General features: G+C 40.0%; 1 protein-coding gene across 1 annotated transcript in view; it reads right to left on the reverse strand.

Moving 5' to 3' along the window:
* Nucleotides 1-5,835: 5,835 nt before the first annotated feature.
* KCNK10 (potassium two pore domain channel subfamily K member 10) overlaps nt 5,836-15,397 on the reverse strand; it is a 67,679-nt gene continuing 58,117 nt past the window's right edge. The window contains exons 5-7 of the mRNA XM_064459989.1: nt 12,148-12,334; nt 8,826-8,968; nt 5,836-7,001 (exon numbers count right to left, since the gene is read on the reverse strand). Of these exons, the coding sequence (XP_064316059.1) occupies nt 6,378-7,001; nt 8,826-8,968; nt 12,148-12,334 (954 nt within the window). The 3' untranslated portion in view covers nt 5,836-6,377. The remainder of the gene's footprint in view (nt 7,002-8,825; nt 8,969-12,147; nt 12,335-15,397) is intronic.

Consider the following 15,397-nt stretch of genomic DNA (forward strand, 5'->3'; position numbering starts at 1 on the left):
AAACATTACATCATAAAATAAAGACAATAGCAGCAAAACTTATCAGGATGGTACAAGAACATTCTGCTCTGTACCCTGGTAATGACATCTATGAAATTGTCCCTTTTCTGAAAATGCCTTTCTAAAGCACCATAAAATCTTACAGAGAGAGAGAGAGAAAGAGGGACAGAGACAAGAGAGAGAATAGAACATCCTTCCAAGTGGATTTACTGATTGTTTATACTACAATTTGATCAGGAAAAATAGTAGATCAGCATCCCACCAAAATGTTTCCTCATATTTTCAGAAAGTTCTTTGTCAAACGCAAGGCTGAAAATGACTAATGGTGGTTTCTCAGCCTGTCCACAAGGTCCAGATTGAATTTTATCAGAACTTGGAAAAAAAAAACAGTCTAAAACTACATTTAAACAGTGGCCTGAATAAATTTAAATTGCTGGAAAGCTGTGATCCAGATATAAATCCTGCCTTTTTCTAATTATAGCTACTACATGACTCCAGGATCTGAGAAACTGCTAAATGGTAGGCTGAAAGCTGGTATGTTTGGCTTATATCTCACAATAGGCACTGTAAGCTTTCCTCTTTAAGCACCCAGCTCTCAGAAGGAAAAAAAGAGTGTGTAGGTGGAATATATTTGGGAGACTAACATATTCTTTCTCACATGCCAAATATCACCTGCCTGTGATTTGCTCTCAAGGAGTTCCGCCAAGGAAAGCAGATCCTATTTGCCTCAAAAGGCCACCTGCTACAGAAATGTCCACTTTCCCCCAAAAGCAGCAGCACTGGTATTTCCTCAGCTCAGATGTGACCTGTAACCAGAGCTGAGGGAGCACAGAAGCTCACATCCACCTGCATGGAGTGGGGAGGCATCACCATTAAGTCTGTGTGCAAGGACCAATTACATGTGCCGTGTGGAGGGTGGGCATGTGCTCATGTTCACGTGGAGCCTTTTTCCAATCAGTTCATGAGAACTCACCAGCGTTGTGGATGAGACTTGCCTTTAGAGTGACCTTCTCACCCCAGCGTGATCCAGCTCACGGAGCCTGTGCTGGCTACATCAGGAGACTCCCAAATTAGCTTTCACAACTGCTTCCTCTGATTTCAACAGCATGAGTGAACAGGGTCTAACATCATTATGCACTTCAGCTGCAGTGGCAAGAGGAAGAAAATATGGTCCAGCTCAGCAATGGTATTAAGGAGAGTAACTGCTACTGGTAGTAAAGGAGATGGGGTCCTTGGGAAGAATTAGGCAACCTAACAGAATTTTCAGATCTGCATTTTTTTTTTTCTGACATATTGCAGGCAACTAGTGTCATACATTAATCTACAAGCCCTTATTTGAGTTTCATAGATTTGTGTTGATTTGCTTTATGTTTTCATTGGTATTTAATTGCCTAGGAAACTGATTCTGAAGCTGGGCTTATTTGTATTCAGTACTGATATAATGCTATCCCAGTAAGTGTAAATGGCACAGACACAGCTCTAAAAAGCTTAAAAAAACCAAGCTAACTCCACTTCACTGACTTGGTGGGGTCAGATTTTGGCCTTATGTTAGATGAAACATAGGTCAGAATAAATAAATGTACAGGAAGGACTGAAGCAGTTCGCAGTCACCTTTCAAATTCATGTCTGTGTAATAGAAGACTTCTTGTTCTAGGTTAGTACACAACATAACATAAAGCTTGGTCTTTGCCTGTTATTTATTTTTAGTGGATGGTGGGAAAAGTGAGACTAGCAGACATCATGCAACCTGACGACACAAATAAGCCCCTGAGAAAACCAAAGCTGGCAAACAAACAGCCCATGTACAGCATAAACACAAATTCTTCAGGAAAACGCAAGTTTTTAAAAGACAGGGTTTTCAACACCCTGAGCTCACAGACATACTTTCATTCATTGTGGGTTAAAGAATTTTGCAGAAAGTCTCTGGCATAGCCCATTAATGGCTTTGGAAGAAGCAGACTTGTGCTAGAGACATCATAAAGCCAGACAGCAGAAGCTCAGATGATTTATAATTTCACAGCAACAACCAAAACCAGATTTCATTAATATAAATCACTGGTCTTTTTATTTATTATTATTTCTAATAGCATTTATTAGAAATAATGTTCCCTATTAAAGGATAATGAAATTCACAGACTGCCACATGGATGAAGTTACAAATCTTTTCAAAACCACTCATGCAAAATCTGCACAAGTTCAATGATGGTTAGTGGTTCAGGAAGATCCCCAAAGGAGCATACCAGAATTCTGCACAAGACAGGACTGCAGAACTGAAAGCTGTAGGAAAACAGAAACTGAGTTGTCCTCTGTGTGAGGGCTGCAGCTACAGAAAATCCATGTTTCGTTTGTTCTTTCAGGTCCCAATTCCCATGCGAAGTCATGTTGTGCTCAGGGCAGGATCTGAGAGCTAAAGTCAGTAAGTCTTGCTTTTGTTTGACTTTTTATTTTCAGGCTGCTGTGCAAGGGTGTAATTTAGAGCAAAGAGTTTTGGATATGGTTCAGACTACCTTTTGCTAAAACTTTCAATAATGGTGGAACAGCCTCTCTAGAAATAACATAAGAAGTTTTTTATAAGTATTATTAAATGCCAAAGGAGGAGAATTTTAGCCATGAAAACACTTGATATTTGAACTGAGATTCTCTCCCAAGCTGTTGCATAGAACTAAAACCAAGAAATGGCCTTTACAAGGGGAGAAGAAATTTAGGACATTAAAATGTCATTTTAGTTGTCAGACATTTCTGTCTGGTCCCCTATGCAATACACCATTTGCACTTCCCATATTATAATAAAAATAATGTATGCTGAGGTATTTAGTAGGCAATCCTATAGGAGAAAATATTTACTCCAGTAGCAGTCTGGCAGCTTTCTCAGCAAGCTTCACAGACACAGAAATGGAGAGGAATGAAAAAGAGCATTTTGCTTGTAAAAGGTCATCAAATGCTCAGTTCATAATCTCACTGGGAGTTTATTTAACATTGTCCTTTTTCCCTCAAACTATCATATCCCAAACCAGGAGTTGCTGAAGACACACTGCTGATAAAATCTCAGCCAGGGACTCCGGCATGGCATGGCCAGGCAGAAACTAGAGTAAGACACACACGCCATCAGCTAGAATCAGGACGGGGGACAGACTGAGAACTCAGGAAATTTAAAGATTAAAAATAGGCCAAGATTTCATTGTCCTTCTATCCCATCAGAGCAAATAGTTCTGAATTTGGCCACCAAACTTTCCCTTCTCATTCACTTTGTCCATGTTGACCTGTTTTCCATTATTTGCCCACTGTCCAGTTCCCGGCTCACACAGACAAGTCCTACGAGACAGACTTTTGCTTTCCCTGACTCTAATCAGCAGAAATGCTCTGGCTATGACTAAGCCTTATATTTCACATACAGGAAATGCATCTCCTTACAGCTGCCTGTGCATCTGTGCAGGACTTTTCCATTACAGGCAAGCATTTCTTGCGAGAACTCAGCTGAGTAACAAATAACATTGCATGCATGATGCTGGTTTCAGCATTTGGTAACCAAGGAGAATTGTTAGCACACTTTCATGCTTTCATTGTTAGCATGCTTTCAGAGTCAGATGAGATGCTTTTGTGTGCCTGATCCTTCACACAAGCAAAGCACAGGATGGTGTAACCAGGCAGTACTTTAATTCCCAGCACACAAATTGCATGTCTGAGCACCTCTGAACCTTTTCTGGAATTCAAATGCAAATCTAAATTGTAGCTTTCACTCCTAACTTCCCACCAGGCCACAGTAAAACCCCAGATCTGAACAACATAAAACTTTACTACATCCAGGTATGCTTCATCCATCCTGGCACTACAGAATTAGCACAACATGATTCACTGTATCTCTGAGTCAGAAAGCTTAAGAAGATTTGCTCATGTGTGGCACTCAAAGCTGAACTTCATCCCAGGCTTGGCCAAAACCAGGAGCACCAGGAAGGCTAAAGAACTCCAAGGCTTGAACAGACCTGCATCTTGTTGGTGTCTGCCTGTGGCTTGAGGAGGATGGGATCGGAGGATGGCCACAAGTAACCATCTGCATCATTGTGAAGCAGAGCACAGGGCTGCGTGGCACAGAAGCCTCCAAAGCCACAGCAGCTCTTGAGGCAGATGAAACCTTCCCTGGCGACTGGGCTTACTGCCCTACCTCCAGTAAGCTAAAGCCAGAGTGCAGCCCTGCACCTTGAGAGATTAATTGGCAAACTAAGCAGAATTCAATTTCTATTGGATCTTATTGAGTTAAAGCAATCCCAAATGACCTGAAATTTTTCAAACATTGTTTTTTCATCCTTAATTTTCAGACAGATAACAAAATTATAAAGATGATATGATATGTCAAAGGAAGCGAACTAGGAGATAGAACATACTAACAAGGTCTTTCTTCCAATGCACTAGTAGAATTTGGCTCACTCCTGCAAATTGTGCAGTCAATTAGATAGGCAAATATGCATGCTCAAAATTTGCATTTGCATTGCCATGCTTCTATTCATAGCCATGGCAATCATGTATTCTGGTGACCAGTTAGATTTTGATTTGGCTCATTGTGCATAATATCTCAGAAACGGTCACAGAAAATGAAGCATGCATTTGTGTGTATGTAGACATGGGCACGCAGATCCAAAAGTCTGTCTGTCTGACCTGCGAGTGTCCATGTGTTTCACTAGCTTGTAAGACTCGGTATGTCTCTGCCATCTATATCTGTGCTTACTTTCCCTATAAGCCTACAGTCTGAATTGCAGGAATATTTAAGGTTTTGTGAAGGCGCAGGAAAGCATTGCTGGTGCGATCATGTGAATCTTGTTTCCAGCATGCACAATCTTCTATCTGCAATAGCAAACACAGTAGCCCACAGGCTGAGGCTACAGAAATTTAGTGTGTTTTGCAATTCCCATTATTTTGCAGCCTTTTCTTTGAATATTTACTGTGAAGTCTAGGGACATTTGTATTTCTTATACCCATATGTCCAGACACCACAAAAGATTGGTTAGATTTCACTTTAGTCTAGAAATACAGAGAGCTCATGTTTAGATTTTATCAAGAAAAGAGATAGCAAATGTCAAACAGAGATAGTACCTGAAAGGAAATAAAACAAATAATTCAAAATACTTGTTTAAAAAGTTACAAAATATGACAGCATTAATGGCACTTAAAGCTATAAGCACTTAAAAGATTACCACCATATTTTTCTCAACTTCTTTTCCTAAATTTCTTTTTCCTGTTTTTTTTTTCTGAGCTTATGACCGCAGCTTATGTCTAAACCCAAACCCAGCAAAAGGGGCAGAGAGCCCTGAGATTCTATAGTTGCCCTGGCCCTCATTTCAATACTGTATATGCTCTTATGTCTATTTTTAAAAGTTCAGATTCAGCTACAGAGAACAGCAGTTTGCTGACATGCAAAAGCTATAGCTTTCCTTCTGTCTTCATAGTCTTACAGCATTAAAACTGAAGGTTTTTTTCAGTGGTAGAAAGTGTGAATGAGAAATTCTTTATAAAAACCCAGTTGGCCCACTGTTTTATACATATAGCCAAATATCATTAAATTAGTGTTTCTCTTCTTTTAAACAACATAGCACAAGATGTTGCATTTTTCTTCATATGCGCTTTCTTGCTGTGACTTTATATTTAATATTTCCTACACAAGAAAAAAAATCCATTTATTTCTTTTCCTTTTTTTGTCAGTGGTTAAGATAAATACGTGCAGAGTTTTTTTCTTTTTCTTTTTTTTTTTGTTTGTTTTGTTTTGTTAATCAAAAGAGCAATCCGACCCTTAAATATGTCTGTGTTGATTTTTCAAACCAGCACCCAGCTGGTAGCTCTGTCCATGGACATTCTTCTGGAGTTTAGAAAGATAATGCATCTGATTCAAAAATGGAAAAAAAAAAATCTAGCCTGGATCACGTGCCAAAACGTAAACTAAGCCTTACTGAAAGTTTCTAGTTCACTCCAATCGTTTCTCCTCTTTTTAATCACCAGGGGAAGGCTTTATGGATGCATACTCCATTACAAAGATAAACTCTTTTTCCTCCCTTTCAAAGGCTCTTCTTACATAGCTGCCCTTTGTCTAATATTAGGCCATGACAGGAGCACTCTGGTGATATTGCCGTGGTTCAATCTCTTCGTGTCTTGCCCTGGTAATCTTATACAGGCTGAAATTTCCATGTGTGTGGCTTTCTGTTGCCATTCTGCAGTGCTGTGTTCCTGATTTGTTTTGGCAGAGCAAACTTGAGTCTTTATGGCACAGTGAAATATTCTTCGATGCTATATAATTCAGACTGAATAAGGAGTCTGTATAAGGCACGTGTCTCAATATATATAAGTATATAAAAACACTAACATTGTTAATTCAAGTCAAGCATCCTTTACATTTAATTTCTGTCTTCAAGTAACGCTTTATTTTCATGTTCCCTTTCTTTGGTTTCATTGGGGATCACTCCATTCGCCAAGTCTGAGTGCTGCTGGATATAGTTGGTCAGGACTGCAGTGCTAGAAGAGTTCTCAGAATTACACATCTTCTCCATCTCCTCTTCCTTTTTTTCTTCATCCAAGGAGTAGTTTCGGAAGGTCTCGTAAATTTTACGCACATCCTCGGGGATGGTCTTTTTGAGGTCTTTGTTTTTCCTTTTGGTCATCTTAGCAGACGATCCAAACTTGTTAATGATGTTGTCCTCGGATGCTCCCTGCCCGTGCTTGTTGAGTTGATCAGACCCTTTAAGGCGCAGGTTGTTAGGCCTATTGTTGATGCTTTCCTGAGATGAGGCCTTGAAGCGTCCTGTTTCCAAGGCAGTAAAGACAGAGCGCTTCTCTGGAGAGAGCATGTCTAAGGAGTGGGCTCGCTGGTCCAGGCCCAGGCGCCTGCGCTCCATGCTCCGAATGGTGGCTGCCCGCTGAAGTTTGTCGTGGATCTCCACGCTGAGCCGCCTCCGTGTCTCTCTGAACTCAGCTGTCACATTCGCTTTCCACTCCGCTGCATGAGCTTTTATTTCTCCAACCTTTACAACAACAAGAAAGAGAAATGAACAAAAAAAAAAAAAGAAAAAGAAAAAGAAAAATTAAGTGACAGTGTTTGCTATAGAACAGCAGCACAAACACTTTCTTCTCTGGCATAAAATCAGACACCGGTCCCAGCTCCAGTGCATCTATCTGGACCAAGACTTCAGCAGCAAAGTGGTTATACTGGGCAAGCTCTAAATACACCAACTAATGACTAGCTCATGGCTTATGTGGCATATAACTTGCCTGCCTGTTTTCACATTTTACCACCCCACACATTTTACAGCTGTGTTACATGATGGGAGGTGTTCATGCTAATCCCTCCTTGGTTAAGAACAAAATTTGTGACTTATAATGTCAGTAGTAGATGGTCAGGAGTGGGCAAAATTAATCACATGTGGTTATACCAGTATGCTTCAGAACAGCACAACAACCAGTGTAGCAATACAGTAATGTATTTTCCCATATGGCTGATGGATGGAGCTGTTCAGTCTCACTGAAGGTTCTGTTCAGTGCCACAGAGCCACAGAGCGACTAATGTTGGAAACATCAATTAGATAACTTCAAGTGAATTTCTGACTGATCCAGTCCAGAGTTCATTCCCAGGGACAAGTGTAGCTGTTTTTAATGGAGGTTTCCATTGCATGACTGTCCAAATATCACCCTCAAGCCAGCTGGAGGAGATTTCAACACATATTCTGTGTGGGCACCATAAGTGTGTCCTTAAATGTCCCACTGCTTTTCTCTGGTTTACTCCTTTGCACCTAATGGCTAAGAATAAAGCACCTACATGGCTGCTGTATTGAATAAATATTTCTTCCAAAATGAGAAAAAAGAAAATAAATGACCAAGCAATATCTCAGTCAACACAGGCCTTTTCCAAAGTTCAGCTAAAGAACAGATTCAGGAGTACGATGTCCGCAGGAGCCCACCAAAGTCAATGCTTTGCTTGGGCTGCTGTAGCAGAACTCAGTTTCTGCATTCAGTGATCCACAAGGGAAGTAATCTTTGGTTCCTCATACCAGGTGAGCAGGTGACCATTTAGAACCATATTACTTGTGGCAGCAGGCATCTCGCATCCACTGTCAGAGATCAGATTCCCACCTATAGGTGCCTGCTGATGATCAGCCTGACAGCCAAACTCTCTGTGAAGCCCCCTTCATTAATGGAGATGCACAGGGGATGCACGGGGCCTCGGGTAACACAGATGCCTTCATAAATGATAAACAGCACTATCCCTCTGCTGAACTTTGTCTACACCTGCTCTTTGGCTAACCCTGCCAGGTTAGCTTTGCTAGTAATGCAGGAGGAGATTGCCTTAAATATTGAAATTATATTATTAACGTCCTCCACAATAGACTTCAGCTCTAAAGCTGGCATAGGGAGAAGTAGGAAAAGCCAGTATAAAACCCTGGTTTAAAGGCAGATTCTTGTTTCATAATGAAGAGAGCCAACTAATGTCTTCAAAACCCATGCATCTCTGTTTCTAAAGACAGAACACTGAAATTTTTATCACAATTTTGTAGCTAGTTTCAGAGTGAAGTCTGGCCTCTCTTATTCCATAATTGCAATCCTACTGATGTGTTCTGTGTATTTGGTAGTACTGATAGAGGTGTAACCTAGGTTGCTTCCGTTGCTTTTTTTCCTCCCTTTGTACAGGAGATAAAGATCAGAACTAACTGGATACCAAAGCCAGCAAGTGGAGTAAATCATGGGGAATATTGAGCATTGGTCATGCAGAGGAGCATCCTTCTGGATGCAGGAATCAGGCACTTAAAGCTCTCTTATAAAATGTCAAAGCACTGATAAATTAGTAGGCATACCTCTTCTTTTGTCTTCTTGGATAGGACTCTTAACCAGTCTCCAATCATGCTCAGGACAGCAGCGAAATAGGCAAGGCCAACAAGGATCCAGAACCACACTAAGGGTTTATACCACTCCCGGTAATGAATGTCAGCATTTCCTCCTGAAATAAGCATATACTTATGCTTAGGAATCATGAGATGCCAAAATTATGACAAAATATCTGCAATTCTAAGAAATCCCTTAAAGTATTCCTTGACTCTTGCCAATTTCACTGTAGTTCTAATAATAGACGAGAGGCCTGTCAGATGGAGGAGCAGTCTGTCTTAACTGAAGACTTCAAAAGTACCTATTGTTATTCTGCTATGTGACCTGCCAGAGCACCTAGTAAACACTTTTCTTTATATTGCTCATACTCTGAAGCAAGTCTGAAATTCCTGCTTTGACAGTACTTGCAACAGCATGAACACCTTTCCAAAAGAAAAGTTTAATACAGCTAGCCCTCCTTATTCTGAACTGCCTGCAGCCTGGTGGTTGAGAAACTTTACAGTTCAACCCCCTCAGGTTATATTTTCCAGATTTTTGGGGGTTTAGCTGCAGGATTGAGAGACCTAAGTGCAGGAGAAAGAAAGGTAGCTTTGTCTTCCCCTCCAAATCAGGATATCTGACAGGAAGCCAACTGTGCATCAGCCCTGATAACAAAGATACACTGTCTGCTTGGGTATCGTTATAGGGGTGCATTCTCTGGCCAGTGACTTGAGAGAGATGGATCAAGTGAAGCAACAAATATCCTATATGGTCTTCATGCAAGGATGCTTCCTCATACTAGGATGATCTGGTAAAACAAGTATGCGAGACATTTAGCAAATCTAATGGACTACAAAAGAGCCTAACATAAATGCAGTAGCAGCCAAGCTACTGCCTACCACAGAACAGAATTATCTTTTCCAAAAGAAAGCAACGATAACCTCACTTTTGAGACTCCCAGTCCTGTCACAGTGCTATGTGCGCTGCAAGAATGGGAGCCAGTGAGAGGCAGGCACAGCCATGAGCTGAAGAGAGCAAGCGGCAGAGTCTGCACAGCCCCATGGGCACAGCCATGTCCCTCAATGCACGTGAACAGCCACCACCTTGGAGGTACCTGTGTAAACCTCTGCCTGAAGAGCAAGGCTACTAGGGGACTTGGGCAGAGGACTGCATGTTTCCTGGACTCCAGCCTTGGTTAGACAAGAGCTAGACACCAACCTGTACCTCTGTATAACTACAGATAGATTTTAGGATTTTCCCCCACTAAAATCACCAGACAACACAGTTCAGTATTTCTGCCTGAGCTTTTTGCAATCTGAGACATTCCTATCACTCTCTAATTTTATCCAGACTCAGTATGAGTGTATGTACAGTGTTTGAACATCCCCATGGAAAGTCAGATATTTGAGAATTGGCAGGGACCCAAATATTGTTTTTGCTGTTAATCGCTCCCCATAGACTGTATGAATCAGTCTCTTTTTTCCAGTCTTTAAGTGTGAAACAATGGGAGGTGGGCGCTGCTGTTGCTACAGTACAACAAGGCTCTTCTGATCATACGTGTCCCTGAGGAAGCTTGCTATGAAAGAGATTATCTAGGTCTATCTCATGGAGTAATCAGATGACTGAGAAAGTATGAGACCACTTTTTTCAGCCTATCAGATATTCTGTTTCTTCAGGCTCCATCCACAATTTAATCTCCAACAGTATTACAAAACTTTCCCAATTTGCCAAGAGCTGGGACACATTCTAGGTGGAATAAATCAGCACAGCTCCATTGATGCTGTTTTACCCAACACAATGTAGTGTTTTTGATTTGATATTGAAGGGACAGAGACACTGAGAGATTAAAGTGACAGAAAATAAAAGTGACAAAAAATCTGTCTCAAAACCAGCAATAAAACCCATATCTCCTGGTGATCACCTGCCTTAAACTCTTATCATGAGATTTCCTCTGAAGTTTTGTCATTCAGGGTCCGCCATTTGATTTTTGAAAAATCCTGGTTGTTAGGAGCCACCCAGCTGTGGATTATATTCTCCTAATCATGTTGGATATAGAACAATTTAATTTAATATTCAGAGCTTCTTTACTATTATATTATTAAATAAAACAATCTGAAGTGTGATATGCTTAAGAAAATTATTGTGAATTATTTTTATCTCACACTGTTATACCACAAAGACAAAATATCAGTGAGCTTCTCTTCACATTTAAGTGGTTAAAATGGACCAAGCTCATACAATCACATCTATATCCGAATGCTCATAAAACACTTCTTTTTTATATCTGGGGCTTTGTTCAGTGTCCTTTTTTCCTCAATAATTCATGTCTTCTGTGCCATTATGTCATAAAAAAAAGGAGGAATAGAGTCTTCTGCACAAAAAAGGCTTGTCTGCGGCTCTTCAGCAAAGAAAACTTTATATATCTCTGTAGTTTCATTTGATGTTTTTAACTCATTCATATTTCACTAATTTATAGGAAGTAACAAAACAGTAGCATAATATGGCTGTTTGTAACACACGCATCTTAATGCCTTTAATTAGGACCACTAACGGGAATGAGGAGTAGAGGTCATGCACTAATGGGAAAAAAAATCCACTTATTTTAACCACCTTTTAGCTAGTAAAGCAGTTGTGTAGGGAAAAAAAAAATCTCTTTTATCTCTCCAGCCAACAATCTTGACTCCCTTTTTAGAAATTGATAAATATGGATATTTATAGCTCCTGCTAGTACTGTATTAATCTTGGAGAGTATTCTACTACTGAGATGCATACCCCATTAGTCCTTCTCTTCTTCCATGAGTTTTCCTTAACAGGGCAACTGCAATGTCAAAATTTCTGCCAAGGTTAGAGAACAAAATACAGTTTCTGAAAAGCTGCAGCTCCTGTAGTAGCAGCCCACTACTGCAGTCAACCAGAGATTTCTCCAGCCCTGTGGTTCAGCCCTACTTCATGCATTCATCATTTTGGCTACTTGCTTCTGCAATCAGCCTCAGATTGAGCCCTAATAGACTAATACAAACCTTGAATTCAATAGGAAAGTCATTTGACTTGTGCATAATACATTGCATGATAAAGGATAATCAGGACTTCCCAGGCTCCCATTATCTATGCTGCTGCAAGCTTGTAACCTGCAGATGGCAAGGCACCTGGATCTTAAATCAACCTGCTGTCCTATTGCACAGAAACCCCAACAGAAACACCTGGCATTATTTCACTGGAATATAATACATTGTGAAAAGCCACCTCTCTACACCAGAAAACAAATTCTAAGAGCCAAGGTCCCCATGCACAGCACCTAGGCTCAAAGCTGCTCACCTGCTACAAAGTCACCAAAGCCAACAGTAGTCAGAGTGACAACCACAAAGTAGATGGACTCCAAGGCTGTCCATCCCTCGATGTGTTTGAAGATCACTGCAGGAATGGTCACAAAGACAATGCAGCCTGCCAGGATGAAGAGGATGGTAGAGATCACCCGGATCTTTGTTTGACTCACTTGCTTTTTCTAGAAAGATGAAATAACAAAAGAAAAAAAAAATATTTTAAAGTGGATTTCTGGGACTGTATACCTTGTGAATAGCACACTGATCGTGCTGGTGTCACCTGGTATGTCTCCCGCCTTTTGTGAGCTCGTTAGGTGGAACACCACCCTCCCTCCCCATTAGTGAGTCACCTGCCCAGGTAATAGTGAACCCCTATATCTGGGCCCAGAAAACTGTGATTCCCATTTTCCATGCACTAAGCAGTTACTAACCTACCAGAAACACAGCCTGGAGAAAGTCCTGAGCTTCAAAAAGGCTCCAGTACTCTCCAGTTCAGGTTCAATGCATAAGAAAAAGTGCACATTCACACCTCATACATGTATGTGTACACCCACATCGCTTCACCAGCACCAAGCATTCAACAAGCAAGACCAAGACTAGAACGAAAATAAACTTTTTCCTCTAAAACACTGAGATATTATGTAGAAATATTTCATGCTTTTAGTTTTCTAGACTCAAGATTTCCAGCTTTCATTCACAAATATGAAGGTTAAATCTGCTTTTCAAAAATAGATAGCTATATTATTGCTTTACTCCACAAATAAAGAATTTATGTCAAATAGCAAATAACCTGAGATAAAAGGACCTACGTAAAGCCACACTGGAAAGCTCTTGAACAAAGAATATGTGTATTACTGATTGCTGTGAACTGAATACAAATATGAGCAGTGTAATTGCAATGTTTTACACTCCCAGATCATATATACTCTCAATTCATTTAATATAAACTTAGATTTTGTTTCCAGTAATATTGATGCAAGCCTGGATTAACACAACTGATTCTGGCAGATTTATTTCAGATTTTCTCTACTGTAAATAAACTCAAAATTCAATAGAGTTTCACAAGAAACCTGGAAATTACTAGAAATCTTATTGTGGATTAATTACAATGGCAGTGTAAATTCTGTATTTATCCTGATCCTGGAAAAGGAATGTGGAGGTCACTGTAAATCACAAAGCTCCAAATTAGTTTTCGAAATCAAGCATCTCCCTTAACCCAGAAATGAGATCTCATTTCAGATTAGGATATTGCCTAGGCAGGAAATAATGTCTCAGAAGTTATCTTTATAATTTACAAAAAGGGATATTGCCTGAACTAGTTAATATCTAACCAGCTTGTGAGCAGTACCACTGCTAAAGCATGAACATTTGTTTTGGAGGTGCAATGTCAGACCATTATTAGGCACTCATCTGATCTGGGATGCTCTGCATTTAGAACCCAGGTAGCAGCATAGATATGCCATATTTCATAAATACTTTTAGTTCTGAAACTGTGAGGTGATCCCTACACTTAATTTATGCATGTGCACGTTGTTTTCTGTGTCTGGCTAAACAGAAATGGTTAAGTAAGATTATTAATATAATGCCCTAAATAAGATTAATCAAATACAAGATATGGAAAAAACTGCCACTGAAGTACCACAGAGAAAAACAGCACAAGAATATAAAACCTGACTTGACTTCTTATTTCCTCTTTTTCTGGAGAGTCATTCTGAGCAATTTGCTAAAATCTAAAGGATGATCTATCTTCTTTAAGGGGTATGGACACACATTCACAGTGGCAGGGTTTCAGACTTACTGTACATGTGGTGAAGAGAAAGCAACGGATCATACAGATTTTTACATGGTGTCTTAGATTGGCATACTTGCTTTTTGTCATGGAGGCTGAGGATTTAACCAAGTTGTAGTTTATTTACTAGTATGGCCAAGGCGACTTGTCCACTTTTACTAAATGCTTCACTTTCCTGATACATAAAAATGAAATGGCTGACACCTTGCTAAAGTGGAATTTAGGAGGCACATGCAGTGCTGTATAGTACTGGGAATCCTCGGACAAAAAGTACTTTGGAGCTGCCAAGCAGTACTAGTAAAGCAAAGTTACGCATAGTAATCCTTCCTCCGGTCCCCACATAGCAATATTAAAATGCATTTCAATATGTGTCAGGATTGTCTTGTCTCATGGTGGAAGCAGGAGTGGAAATAATGGCCTGCAAATCAGTACCAAATGTTCAGGACATCACTTGTTCATGAGCGATAAATTCAGCTGAAGGTGGTTGGGTTTTTTAAGTAAAAATGGTAACTATGTTAATGAGAGGATCTGCAGAAAGGCCTGACTCATGGTTATTGTGCACCTCACTCACCCACACAAAAGCGGAGCAGCTGAGGGTCTATTTTTTTCTTACTCTTCCACTGGTATAAATAAAGTCAGAAAGCAATGGTGAATCAGGCACAGCATTTTTAGTGCTACTGAAAAGAGCACAAAAGCAAGACTCTGAAGTAGGATTACTTAATGGACAATAACACATGAAATTCAGGGTAAAAGTGAAAAGGGGCATCTTTTTACAGTAAGATGTGCATTCAGAGGACATTCATAGTAGAGTATAACTGCTATAGATCCAAAAAGCGTTACGGCATACATGTTGTTATTCATGGAATATGTACATTGTAGTAATCACACATTACAAAAAGGTTGGTTTGTATGGGCTTTTTTTGCAGATGGAGCTGGCCTTACCATTTTACTACAAAGAACATAACTTCGCGCTGCCCAGGTTCTCAGGAATAAGGAAATGCAGCCTTTACATTCCAGTTTTGGCACAGTTGTATCAAGACAAGGCTAGATTAGCCTAAGCTACTGCAGTATTACACTGTACCAACTCATTATTAAAAGAGAGATATATATATATAACACTAAAGGTTGAGAAATCTGAAAAGGGTCATACAAACTTCTCTTTTAAATAGTATTTGCGAGCCAAACACTGGCAAATAGCTGAGCAACTCCAGCCAGGCTAACACATCTTCTGAGCCCATTTTGTGGCAAAATATAGAATTTTCTATAGATGTCAAAATCAAACAGTAAGAGAGGCCTCTCTCCAGGAAAAGTAGTTAATCTCATAGTGATTTAAGTAAAATTAAAACTCTCCACATTGATGAAGCAGATAATTTGTAAGACATTAATCAAATATAAATAAATTAGTGCCTGCTAATGAGAGAGACTTCAATTTAAATCCACCTACAGCTAATCTGGA

Source organism: Phalacrocorax carbo, chromosome 9 (genome assembly GCF_963921805.1).
Source record: "Phalacrocorax carbo chromosome 9, bPhaCar2.1, whole genome shotgun sequence".
Classification (NCBI taxonomy): domain Eukaryota; kingdom Metazoa; phylum Chordata; class Aves; order Suliformes; family Phalacrocoracidae; genus Phalacrocorax; species Phalacrocorax carbo.